This window comes from Panthera pardus, unplaced genomic scaffold (genome assembly GCF_024362965.1).
Source record: "Panthera pardus isolate Hobbes unplaced genomic scaffold, ASM2436296v1 HiC_scaffold_18, whole genome shotgun sequence".
NCBI classification, from domain to species: Eukaryota; Metazoa; Chordata; class Mammalia; order Carnivora; family Felidae; genus Panthera; species Panthera pardus.
Window position 1 is genome coordinate 8,031,614 of NW_026526743.1, and position 14,162 is coordinate 8,045,775.

Sequence of the window (14,162 nt, forward strand, 5' to 3'; positions counted from 1 at the left end):
CAAAAGGAAGGTCTCCAGAAGGATTCCCATATGCTTAAGAGGACTCCTAAGATACTGGGGGCCTTGTATTTTTCATTTTCTTAATCCTGCTCTACAGACAGGTACTAAACAGGGAACTAAGGGGGAACGGTTCTCCTTGACTGAAATCCCACCACCAGACCCCATCAGCAACTGGAATCTTGGACTCAACACCTTCCCCTTTGGATCTGTCCTAAAGGGAATGTTTGCAATACTTGCAGGACTTTACCTCAAAGTGACAAGTGTTGATGTCCTAGTGAAAGCCTGGTTGGAGAATGTAGAGAAGACTCCCGGTTATAGGGGAGAAGAGTTCTAAAGACCTAACCTTGAGTATTGTTCCTGAGAAGGTTGTAAAGCTTTAGTGAAAACATAAGGCAGAAACACCAAACACAGAGAAATCAACATTTGCGGTTTCTAAATGCATGGAATTTTAGGGGGGAAAAGATGACAGCCTCCGACCTGAAACACCAGGCTTACCTGAGAGCTGGCCATTTCTTCTTCTTTCCCCTCATCCTCTAGATTTCTTTTTCAGAAGGTATTTCTGGAGAAATCACATCTGAATCAGGAGAAAATGTCCTCAAAGGCACCAACAGAACATCTTCACCAGAAAAGTGCTCACTGGCAGGCGGAACTTTGAAATGCAGGAGGACCAAACTTGCTAGTTTTTTGTGTCAGAACTTTTCAGAAACGGAGACTACGTACTTGGAGCCCAACCTCTGAGTTTTCCTTGTATAGTTTCAGTGGCTCACTCCCACAGACACCCATAAATTCTTCTACAGCATAGGAACAGTGTGCTGCGCAGACCTAATCCTCCCACACTCATGTAGACGAGACTACATTACCTCTTCTTGAGCAAAAGCCTGCACTCAAATCTCATAAATTAATGGGAAGCCTTGCCGACTGACTCTGGCCTCAGGGAGAATCACCTGGAGCACTTAATTAATTCGACACTGTTGTTTCCAACCACAACAATTGACAGAACCTGAGGAGGGGGGCAACAGCAAGGGTCGGTTTTGAAACTCCACACGGGATGCCTTTGGGAACCATTTAGACCAGTAAGGAAGGCTTTGGTTATTATCCAGGTTTAAACCCATTTCTTCCCCAGTGATCAGAGTTTCTGGACATTGGAAAAAAGAGAGTTACAAATTTAAGAGCCAAACACACCTTCAGCTCTTTAGCCAACCTTTTCCATGTCTTCCTACTTCCCAAACACAGGGCTCCAAGGAACCACAGGTGTCTTCCTAGTCCTCCCTGTCAATTGGCTTGGAGAAACTACTCTGTGCCTTGGGGATAAATCTCCCTTTGTCCTTATTGATACCTGAGCTACACTCTTAGTGCTCAAACCCAGTGCTACCAGCAGCCCCTGCCTCAGAGACCTTAAATCAGTTAAAAAAACACGGGTCTCCCATAAATAGCAACGGGTCCCAGTCTATGAACTTATTCCTTTGTATCTAGGCCTTTTGAGCATTACACACCCATTTCTCCTTAGTTTACCTGCCCCAATTCATTTACTGGACTGAGATTTCTTTGAAAAATGTCATGCCAGAATTTCTTTTTCCCAAAAAGGGGGAAGGAAAATCTAGATTTGACAGCAGTAACCACATTTGGAAACAAGGGGAGATAAATGACATTTCAACGTGTTGTCTATGCTCTGTCTCTGATGGCACTTTAGCTGAGGTTAGTGGTACTGATCAAATGATCAGTCCTATTCAATGAGCTACCAATGTTCTTGTGAGGAAAATGTTCAACTGATACTGGCACACTCCACAGTGCATCACTCATCAAGCTTCAAATAGATCCGTCAAAATCTCTGCCCTGAATTAATCATTGCCCCATAAATAAGGAAACCCAACAGTGCAGCAAGCACATAATAGAGGAATACAAGGCTTAGGCCGTAGATCAATGGTCATGCTCAAGCCATCTTGGGCCACAGCTGCATCGAAGGCCAGGACTTCAGCCCATGGCAGCCATGGGGGGCAGGGCCTGGAGAGCATGGGGTGGAGGTTCCAGGGGATAGGAGGTTCCTGGGAAGGAGAGTCCTGGCAAGGGAAGCAGATACTAGTCCCTGTATGACCCCTATTGTACCTGAGAGAAGACCCAAAGGCTGAGGATGGAAGTTTGATTAGGACCCCTGAGCAAAAAATAACATTGCTATCTGTCTTTATCTTTTGTTCCCAACGTTCATCCACTAGTGATGTCGATTCCCACTGAAAACTGATTGTTCTCTGAAACACCCATGCAGTCCTTTTCAAAATAGTCCAGTTGATAAGGATAGCCAGTACTTTTTACCTTCAGTTGGGAGGAATGGCAATACACCTGTTGAGTAACGCCTCAGGGTTCCACAGAGGGTCCATTCTATATGTGACAACCTTAAATGTTATACTACATGACAGTAAGTTTTCTGCAGGCTCTCCTTTGTTATAGTATGACATAATTTCATTCTCTGCTCCCCTTCTCAAGGTTCTTTGCATGACACCAGCATACACCTGTGAAAACTTGTGGCTTTAAAGAGACATCAGGTGCCCAAAGAAAAATTGCAGTTTGCTCAAAACCAGCTTAGATATTTAAGTCACCTGCTGTGAGAACAAGGACTAGATTTCAAGACATCCTGGGAATCAAAAACCTGAAACTAAGTACCAATTCTGAAACTCTCTGGGACTGTTTGTTCATTTCTGAAGTTTGATTCCAAACTTCTCTCTTACAGTTGAAAGTGCATATGCTTTACTAAAACAGGACAAACCTTACCCAATTATTTGAAAAGAGGGGGATGACACAGTAATTGAGACTTGAATGAAAAGTCTAAATCTATACAAGCTTCTCAAAGTCAACACCCACAAATCAAGCAACCCAGATAAGAAATGGGCAAAAGACATGAATAGACACTTTTTGAGAGAAGATAGCCAGAATGCTAACAGACACATGTAAAGATGATCAACATCCCTCATCATCATGGCAACACAAATCAAAACACGGATGAGATACCACTTCCCACCTGCCAAAATGGGTAAAATTAACAACACAAGAAACCATGGGTGTTGGTGAGGATGAAGAGAAGGGGAACCCTGTTGCACTGTAGGTGGGAAAACAATGTGGTGCAGCAGCCATTCAGGAGAACAGTATGAGGTTTTAAAATAACTAAAAAGGGAATTAGAGGTGCTTGGGTGCCTCAGTTGGTGGAGGGTCTAACTCTTGATTTTTCTCAGGTCTTGATCTCATGGGCATGGGTCAAGCCCCACATGGGGCTCCAAAGTGAGCATGGAGCCTCTCTTCCTTTCTCTGCTACTCCCCCATTCACACTTGCTCACAATCTCCCTCAAATAAATAAACATTAAAAGGAACAACTTAGTTTCAATCCATGGTGGCCAAAGTAAGATATTTGTATGATTTAACTCTTCCTACATTTCTTAAGACTTTTTTTTTTTTTTTTTTTTTTTTTTGCAGGCTTGCACATCATCTATACTGGATGATGATCCTTATACCTCATATATTTTGTGTTTAGGACTCATTTATGGTTTTCATGCTTTGTTCATGCACAAGCTGAGGGGCCAACCTATTGATAGGAAGTAATCACAAGTAGATAGTGTCCTGAGATAACAGCTACCCCAAACATCCTTGTCCTAGGGAGCATCTTTGCAACTTTTTATACCCTGTCTTCCATCATTACAATTTTTCTCTTTTTCAGTAGGCCACCTGGAAGCAAGTAAACAACTGGGGCTTAATAAAGGCATTTTTCCCCACTGTCAGGACATTTATCCTGAGTGACAATCACTACGTGTTCACGCTCTTCTCTGTAGCCTGGAGAAATTACAAAACCTCCCCATCTCATAAGAAATATGTAGTCTGTTGTTCTTCCTGTCAACCATTTATATATTTATGCCTCCAAGAGTGTTATGTTCAATTATGCATCAGTGACCTTGTAAGTAAAATTGTGACTAAAGTAATCTATTCTAGGGATGCTTGGGTGGCACAAGTCAGTTCAGCCTCAGAGTCTTGATCTTGGCTAAGGTCCTGTTTTCATGGTTTGAGTTCCAGCCCCACATCAGGCTCTGTGCTAAAGGCATGGGATTCTGTCTGCACTTCCCTGCCTCCTCCCCTTTTTGTGCTCTCTCTTTCACATACACACACACAAAATAAATTAATAAACTAACCAAAATATAAGTATTCTAGTAATAAATAATAAATTACAGGCATAAAATGGACCCTTTTATAATTATCATATAAATAGCTGTTCGAATATGTTAACGGCCCCAGCAATAAGGCCAGAATCTTATCAGTAATATAACAGTTTGTCCTGTAATATTGAAGAAATACTTTAAATTATCTTTGAATGTGTATCTTTCAATATGAGAGATTATAGTTGTCCAATATTCATCTGGGCATGGGGTTTGAAGACTGTTGCACAAAGATAGTTCAAAGTTCCTTCAAGAAATACGGGTAAGGGCAATTGTTTCTGAATTTTAATGTGACTGACCACAGTTGAAGGTGTAGGGAAAGCTATGTTTTAGGGAATGCAGGCATTCGAGACCAAGTGTTGAACATTGTGCCTTGTGTCCTAGGAGAAATGTTGACGTCTTGATATATGAAATGCTCAAGGAAATCCATTAGCATATTTAAGTGTTTTCAGTCATAAGTGTAATAGTGAACTGCCTGGGACAGAAGAAAATGCAGGCGGATGTGTCAGCTGATACATATAAAAAGAAAGCTGGTGGTAGTCAATAATGAATAGACATTTCCAGGCTGAGGACCTGAAGTGGATAGGTGTGCTGAAGTTCACTTGGTCTATATTGAGCTTTAATGTCAATTGACTCTTTTGAAAAGAAACAGGTTACAAGGATAGTCTTTGCTAGTCTCAATTTTCTTAAAAACGTTAGTTTATTGATTTTGAGAGAGAGAGAATGGGAGACTGAGAGAGAGAGAGAGAGAGCAAGTGAGAACCAGGGAGGGGCAGAGAGAGAGGGACAAAGAGAATCCCAAACAGGCTCTGCGCTGTCAGAGCAGAGCCTGATGTGGGGCTTGATCTCACAATCCCTGATCTCACAAACAAAATCAAGAGACCCTTAACCAACTGAAGTCACCCAGTCTCATGTCAATTTCTTAGTTCAGCCTGAACAACTGGAAAGGGACAGGAATTCTGACACCCCCAAAAGGGGATAGGACATTCTTGCTCCATGGGAGTTTCAGGAGCCAACCCATTCATCACCCTGTTTCCCATTTCTGAACATCTAGAGGTCAGTCAAGTGTTAAAAAGTAAATATACATAGATTTTATGAAATGGAAAGAGGACCCAGCAGTGCCTTCAACTGTCTCTCTTTAGACCTTTGTCTGTACTTTCCAACTGATTCCATTCTTTTTCCAGATCAGCATTTAGCTCAGGAAGAAGTCCCAGCAGGCAAAGCATCCCAGGATGGGGAAGGAAACTACCCCCTCCAGCAATAGGGACTGCCCTGAGCCAGCAGGACCCTACCTGCCTGATAGCAATGCAATGATTGGCCTGGCCTTCACCACCTGCATGTACCACCACCCTTCATCCTACATTTTCTTTATATAAACCTGGAAGGATTTTCAGCAGGCTGGGCACAGTGTTTGAGTTGTTGGTCACCTCTCTTCTCAGTGTTGGCCTCCGTGAAAAAAATCTCCTTCTTGTTTTATCACCAATCATCCCACTGTTGTTCTTGCCTTCTCTGGGGGACCCACACAGACCAGGTTTGGCCACTTACCACAGACAAAATCCAAAGGCAGAGAGATGAGAGGTGGCAAAACACGAGAGGAAGTTATTTCAGGGAGGCTGACACTGCAAAGATGGCTGAATAATGTCTCAAGGACTGTCTCCAAAGTGCTGGATACACTTCCAGGTGTATGGAAGGGAAAAGGGGAGAGGTGGGTGGAGGGGCAAAAGGAGTCAGGACCTGCAGGTAGACAGTGAAGTCTGTCATTGTCCTGGAGTCAATCCAGGGTGGGGTCTTTCTGCTCAGGGCAGTCCTTGAGGCTTGAGGGGTAGTTCCAGTTCCCCTGAGGGATACTTTGTCCTCAGGGTCTTCCTCCTGAGCCAGAAGACAAGCTGGAAGGAACCTAGTGAGGAAGTCTGAGGTCAAAATTCAGGCAGCAAAAGTCCTCTGTCTTGCCCTTGGATTTGGTCAGCCATGAGTGGCAGAACTGGGTCTGTCTGGGGCCACTGGAACCAGGTGCTCCTGTACCCTTGGGTCCTGCTTACAAAGTCATTACCACAATCTATCCAATAAACATATCCCTCATCTCCCATTGTTAATACATGTGTGTGTGTACGTGTGTGTGTTGAGAACACTTCCGATAGCCTCTCTTAGCAAATCTCAAGGGTGCAATACACTAGTACTAACTATACACACTGAGGTGTAACATTCACTGCTCACACATCCCTCATTAGTAGTGCTTTTTGCCACTTGACCAACATCTAAACATTTCTCCCATCCTCAGCCCCTGGCAACAAACATGCTGATCTTTAATAATTTTGTCGTTTTTAAGATTTGCATGTATGTGATTTCATACAGTATATATTTTTCTGTATGTGGTTTATTTAACTTAACAAAATATCCTCTAGCAACCTCTAAGTTGCTGGCAATGGAAAAATGTCCTTTTCTGAGGCTGATACATATACCAAGAATAAATTAGATGAGGGACCTCTACTAGGAAAGAGTTAATAGCAGAGATGAACATTTAATTTTTATTTTATTTTTTTATAGTTTATTGATTTATTCTAGAGAGAGACAGAGAGAGAACGAGCAGGGTTGGAGCAGATAGGGAGACAGAGGATCTGAAGCAGGCTCTGTGCTGAGAGCAGAGAGCCCGATGTGGGACTCAAACTAACCAACTGCTAGCTCATGACCTAAGCCAAGGAGCGACACTTAACTGAGCCATTCAGGTGGCCCCAGCGATGAACCATTTATAAAGAGTTATCTGCGCGGCAGTGCAAATATGTTTTATAAACATTTGTCTTTCCTTGCTCATTGAATGTAGATGTTGTTCCTCCTTCTTGAGATGTAGATCCCTACCCCCTTCTCCTTCATTCCAAATGGCATATGAGCATCAATTGCCTGTCTTTGAGCCTCATATCTTTGAGGTTGCCATAATTAAGAAATTATTTTTTTTCTCTTTTGAAACTGCCTGATGTCAGTTTAATTGTTAGACTGGCCAAAGAATAGAGAACAGATGAAGGAAAATGTTTTCTTCTCGTACACATTCATTCTGTGGTTAAAAACTGACCTCTGTTCTTCAGAGCTAAAATATAATGTGAAGACAGAGTTTGGTCAAAAGAGGAATAAGAGCTTTATTGTTTTCCCAGGCAGAAGAGGCTGAAGCAGGTTAAGACCTTCAAAACTGCAAGCCCACCCAGAGGAAGGGGCTGGGGGTTTTTATAGGGAAAAACAGGATCCATCCTGTTTCAACAGGAAATGTGTTTGTGTTGCCAGCCTTTGTCATCATATTTCCAGTGTGGTACTTGGTTAAAAAAAAAAGGGGGGGGGTTAAGAAGGAATAATGGGAGGTTGCCCCAGGAGAAAAAAAGTTACTAAGTTCAATAGCCAGCCTTGTTGATGTTTTAATGCCTCCATTTTCAATTGTTCAATTTTATGCTTTTAAGTGGTTTCAGTTTCAGGCAGCAGCACAACTGTCTTAGATCACTCCATGTTTTACTGTGAGAAACCACTCAATATTTTCTAGAATGGCTACAATAAGGAAAAGATGATAACACCAAATTTCAGTGAAAATAATGAGGAATTAGAAATGTCAAATGAATTAAAGAATGCATTCAGTTGGGAAAACTGTTTAGTGGTGACTTAGGAAAAACTTTGCTACTGAAGGGGAGCATTTTACCATTCTAAAATGTGTGTCTTTGGCACAAGGATTACTTTAAAGGAGCAGACAAAGGAAAAGCTCTGAAACCCTTTGAAAGAGGCATTTGCATGTACAAGGGAAAGCTCCCTGTGGAAGGGTGTCTACCACTGCAAAGAAGAAAGAGGGGGGGGGGGGTGTAAATCTCCAGAAACTCTGATCAGTGGAGAAGGCATGGATTTAAATCTGGACAATAACCATAGCTATGATGGTGCTTTTTGCATGGTCACCTTCCCAAATGCTTCCCAACAGGATCACTTGTGGAATTTCAAAAAATGATCATATCGCCCCCCCCCCCCATATTCTGTCAATCAATGTTTGTTGAAACAATGGTGTTGTTTTAATTAAGTGCTCCATGTGATTCTAAGGGAATCCAGGATGAAGCACAAAGGTTTCCCAATAATTTAGGAGAGGTGAGTGCAGGCTTTGGCTCTAGGAGAGGTACCAGGTTCTCCTCTACAGGAGTTGGAGAGGATCAGGGCCGTGTAACAAAGTGTGCCTATGATGTAGTAGCATTTGTGGGGGTAGTGGCATCTGTGGGCAGAGAAGCCTCCAGAAGCCAGAGGATGAAAACTCATAAGTTGGCATCCAGTTAGGAGCTCAAAAGGTTCTGAATAGCTTTTTACGCAAAGGAGTAGGAAGTTGGGTCTTTTCTACTTTTCAAAGTCTGGCCTGCAGGTGATCAGTTTACAGTGGAAGAGGCTGTGTTAGTGGCTTGGAAGATAGTTTTTCCTTCTGCAGCTGTGATATCTCTAGCAAAATCTTTGGAGAAGAAATCTAGCGGACCAGGTGAAAGAAGGAATGGCCAGTTCTCAGGTAAGCTGTGCTTTCGAGGGCAGAGCCCATTCCCTCTTTTTCTCTTGACAGTCCATGCTAACTGAAATTACAAGTGTTGGTTTTTCTAGTTCTGAGATTTCTGATCTATTTTTTCACCTAATTTTTAACCTTTTCCGATGATACTCAAGATTAGGTTTGTAGAACACTCTTGCATTGTATCGCTGAGCCTTCTCCCCCTTCTCCAACTCCAAATTAAAGTTATGCAAGTATTGAAAATATTCCCTTTGTGAACGATCCACAGGGGAAGGCGTTGAGTCCAAGATTCCTATTGCTGATTGGGGTCTGGTACTGGGATAGCACTCAAGGAAAACCGTTCCCATTTAGGTCAGATCTGGATGCTTAATCTCCTCTTTAGAGACCAGGAGGAAGAAAGTGCACAAATACACAGGATGGATAATGAGGCCCGGATTAACTCCAAAGTTGTCTGATAAAAAGAAGACTTTTGCTCTTTAGAATGTAAAAAAGATACCCCATTTTCAGCTTATTTCATTACAATTGATTTCATTACTGCTGATATGAAATGCTTTAACTTGGCTTTGTGCTCTCTGCTAGATTTCTCCTCTATAACGTTCACATTTCCCTTCTCATTTGTAAGGGTTTTAGGTATATTTCCTGAGTGATGTGCAGAAACCATCCCATTTCAACTGAAAACCTCTTCTGAGTTTCTCTTTGCCTGTAGTTATTGATGAAAGGAACAGAGGCAAAAGAAATACCGATAGGATTAAATTTTCTTACAGCTTGCCACCCATTGATAAACACTAGATATATGCAGAGTATGACATTGCTCAAGGAATTCACAATTGCCTTCATGTGAATGCTTTGCTAGAGGCAGAAGGGAAGCTTAGCATGATGAGAGTCAGACTGCCAGTATTCTGTGTCTTCTTGACTATCTGGAAATGCTTTAGAAACTTCTTTTATCTCTATGCCTCCAACTTAAAGCATATCATCAGTGTCTCCTCACAATCCTACTGCAGCCCTTGGTGCCACAATTCCTCTCCCTGTGCTTTCATGAAAACAGCTTTTTTGACCAAAGAGGGCTCCAGAATCCTTTCTTGACCCTTTCTCCCAACCCACATCCCAGCAGTTTCCACTGGACAATGAAGGCCCTCACCTTTGTGTAATAGAGATATTGACTTCTGGGAATGGAGATTCTAAATCACTCAGACCTCCATCCTGTAGATTGCTAGTTTACTCCACACTCTTGATGCAAATCTATTCATCTATTTACTTTGTCTTTTCAGAACAAGAAAAGAAGAATCCCATAGTTTACATGCTTGCACCTTAGAATCCTGAAATAGAATAGAGTAGAAATGAGGATTGAAACAAAAGCTTTCAATGCAACAGTATATGGTGGGATCATCAAGCACAATGGTCGAGAAGCTATTCTTGAGATGTTGGATGATGCAAGATAGTTTATTGGAGTAGCACAGAGACTGGACCTGTGGTCAGAGCGATACTGTGGCTTCACGAAGCTTATATGTCCTGGGGGGGAGGAGAGTTGCACACAGTATAAGATCACAAATGTTCCTTTTATTTTTTTTTTTAAGTTTATTTACTTATTTTGAGAAGGAGACAGAGCACGTGTGGGGGGAACGGGGAAAAATGGGGAGAGAAAGAGAATCGCAAGCAGGCTCCACATACTTGGCAGCATGGAGCCCTACTGGGGGCTCAAACTCATGAACTGTGAGATCATGACCTAAACTGCAACCAAGAGACAGAGGCTTAACCCACTGAGCAACTCAGGAGCCCCTTCGTTTGAATTTCTGAGTGTAAAACTGCTTCTGCAGGATTTCTCTGGTGATTACCATTCAGTTCAACATTACTTATTGAGACATGTATAGGCAGTCAGGAGACCCCTTAAGAATGTAGCAACCAGCACTTACTTGATGCTTCTTAAAACTCTGCAGGCTCTAGGTCAGCCTTCTCTGGTGAAGGTGCACATTTTCCTGTTTGTATCCCCCATCATACTAGATTCAGAAATAATAGCTGGTTTATGTATATCTTTCAATGTGTTTGTGTTGACAGTGTGAATAAAAGACCTAAGCATCATTATCTAAACCTAGATTTATGAGTGTAACGTCATTGAGGATGTTTCTTAGTTTCCACGACCATTTCCTGCTCTTCACTTGTTTCCTGTAGTTTGTGTGAGAGACGGGAATATCGAGAGAACAAGTGGAGAAGGGGTAGAGAGAGAGAGGAAGAGAAAGACAGTTTAAAAACAGGCTCCCTGTTATCATCGTAGAGCCCAACGTAGGGCGCAAACTCAGGAGCCTTGAGATCACAATCTCAGTCAATATCAAAAGTCAGATGCTTAACCAACTGAGCCACCCAGGTGGCCTTCCACTCTATCACTTTTAATATGTATATAACTGCTTTCTAAATGTATGGATGTGTGCATGAAGTGTAAAACAGGAGATCAATTTTGTGTGGACACTTTCTTCTTTCCATCATTCTTTTTAGCTTTCACACGTGTTACGAACATTGCTTTAGGGTCCCGTCTGGATATTGACCACTGTGACATTTTAGATCAACTCTAGGTCACATAACCTGGGTTAAAACGGAATCTCTTCCATGTACTGGATGCTTGACAAGATATTGACAGAGAAACAGAAGAATAACCTGTTTGCTCTCATAGATGATAATTGTTTATAATTATGATTATTCATTTTCCATTAATTTATGAAAAATGAGTAGATGCTATGTACTAAGTAGGAAATGCTCAGAAGTCTCCTTGTTGCCTTTTTTGCTATTCTAATAGAACCTGTGGTTGTTATAAAACCCATTTAGTTCCAAGTACTCCATGAGTTCCTGCCTTTGAATTCTTGCTCTTTGTTATTCAAATATCTATTCCCTGGCCAATAGGCTAATGTCTTGTCAGCAATGCAGAATCTGGGGGCACTTGGGTGGCTCAGTCAGTTAAGCATCTGACTCTTGATTTCAGCTTAGGTCAGTAGCTCATGGTTCCTGAGATGGAGCCCCAAGTCAGGCTCTGCACTGTCAGTGGGGAGCCTCCTTGGGATTCTCTCTCTCTCCCTCTCTCCCCTCCCCCACTTGCTCTCTCTCTCACTCTCTCAAAATAAGCATATAAACTTAAAAAAAATAAAGCTCTTCAATGCACCATTGTGAAATTGTAATTCATATTAGAATATGCTATGTACATTGTAACACACCCAGACTTTCTATCCAAGAAAGAGACACCAGGTATACTATGTGATGTGAATATAGTATTTAAAAACGTGGATGTCTTTGTTGATGCCTTCATTTTATAAATTCACTTGAATAAACACAATATTTACACTAGTTCTTACCTCAAAGTTAGAAAATACATGAAAGCATATTACTGTGTTGAAAAAGGTCTTCCTGCAGAAAGCAGGAACCTCCTCTACGTCAGAACCAGTTTTCCTAATGTACCTGAACAAACAAACAAATTCACTTCTTGGTGAGTCACAGATAGAATCTATACCAGCTGGGGTTGTCACACAAGGAAAATGTGAATTTCAACAATTAAGGAGATCACAGGGAATCATTTCCAAAGCAGAAACCCCGGGAAGGGAATGGTTTCATATATAGTCAGGGTGGAGAATTAGAGGGAGAGCCCATCATCTTATGTGAAGGTAGGGATAAGGTTGCACTTGGGCCTGAAGAAAACAGTTGTATACAGGAGGGGCCTGGGTGGCTCAGTTGGCTGAGCATCCAACTTCAGCTCAGGTCATGATCATGCAGTCTGTGTGCTCGAGATCTTGTGCTCGATCCCCGCATTTGGCTCTGTGCTGGCAGCTCAGAGCCTGGAGCCTGCTTCCAATTCTGTGTCTCCATCTCTGTCCTTCCCCTGCTCCTGCTCTGTCTCTCTCTCAAAAATAAATACACATTAGAATGTTTACTTTTTGAAAGCAACTTCCATACCTACTATGGATGTTACATAGTAAATGAGGTTTGTGCTCGCTCTTAGGTGGAGAGTTTAGCATTATAATGAGGTCATGGTAACAATCCTTTTCCGGTGGTTGGCACCCCTGTTCACCTGCTTAGGAGTGAGTCAGGGGATAAGCTCAGACTGGGTGGGTATAAACTCTTTCTCAGATGACATACCTTTTGTTGTATACGTTCTGTTTCCATCACAAGGGACTATGGCCCTGGGGTGTTGTTGCCTGAAGTAACAGATAAGGTTGAAAGAAGAATTAAAATAAAATGAGGGACTGAGGGCAGTGGGTATCAACAAGTAAGCAGTGAAGATCAGGTCTTGGGGTCCAGCTGGTGACATTAACTCCCTCTTGCATCTTAGGTACCATTATGAATGCTGCCTATGGCTACTTGGTAACTGTGGCATCTGTTGCAGGGACTGCTGACCTTCAGGGATGTGGCCATAGAATTCTCTCAGGAGGAATGGGGATGCCTGAACCAGAGTCAGCGAGAACTGTACAGGGATGTGATGTTAGAGACCTATGGACACCTCCTCTTCTTGGGTGAGGATAACTCCTTCCAGACTTCCCAAACCACACTCGCGGGTTTGTTCCTTCCTTGGAAGACTGTCTCTTGGAAGCTTCCTCTTGCATGACTGGGATTCAGATCCCTGCAGTCAGAGAAAGAAGTCGAGTTTGTAGATATAGAGAAATATCTTCATGAGGTTTCCTTTCCAGCTGTAGATTCCCCTTCTTTACGGTGAGGTAAGAGCATCATCATCTGTAGATAAGTGGTAATTGTAAACATTGAGTGGCATAAAATGGTACTGCCCACTTAAGCTCCCAACTGCTACTCATTCCTGTCGTGGTAGTACTTGGACGTGAGGTCACGATGTGAACGTTGGAAATTCCTGTCAAGTATACTAAAGGGGCTTGTGGGCAACAATATTCAGAAATCATTTTCTGGAATTCTACAATGTCCTCCCTCGTGTACTGAGCACAGTATTGGGGTGAAAGAATCTGAGAAACAGGCATGTTCTTTTTTTTTTTTTTTTTTTTTTTCTGATAATCAGGCCTCATTGTGTCAAAACCTCACCTGGTCATTTTTTTGGAAAAAAAGAGGGAGCTCTGGGATGTGAAGAGAAAGAAGACGGTAGCCTCACCAGCAGGTAGGTGGGCATGAACAAAACAGATGACAGTGGTGATATGCAAATATTTAAAGTATGGCTCAAGTAGCTCTCCTTGAATGGAAATTAGTTTGGAAGCCCAGTTTTATGTCTGTCCCACTCATAGCGGGACATCAGCTTTCCAACCCGTCATACTCTTACATTCTCGAAGGATTCTTTGTTCTGCTCCAGTGATGGTCCATCACATCCACAGTGAGTGCCAGGAGACTCCCCTTGTGCTTTGAGTATCTCCAAAGTCTGAAAGCTTCTCCTTTGCTTTGAAGGCCCTGGAGAATTCTCCATATTCTGAGAAACTCTATTGTAGGTCATTCCCAGTTTCTGTTTTCGTGAGAAATGTGTCATAGTAGTGGTGGACAGAGTG

The 14,162-nt window shown here is 42.3% G+C and overlaps 1 protein-coding gene across 1 annotated transcript in view; it reads left to right on the forward strand.

The window, feature by feature from the left end:
- Nucleotides 1–14,162, forward strand: part of LOC109259248 (zinc finger protein 345-like) — a 103,281-nt gene that overhangs the window by 71,180 nt on the left and 17,939 nt on the right. The window contains exon 3 of the mRNA XM_053905809.1: nucleotides 13,688–13,783. Coding sequence (XP_053761784.1) covers nucleotides 13,688–13,783 — 96 coding nt within the window. The remainder of the gene's footprint in view (nucleotides 1–13,687; nucleotides 13,784–14,162) is intronic.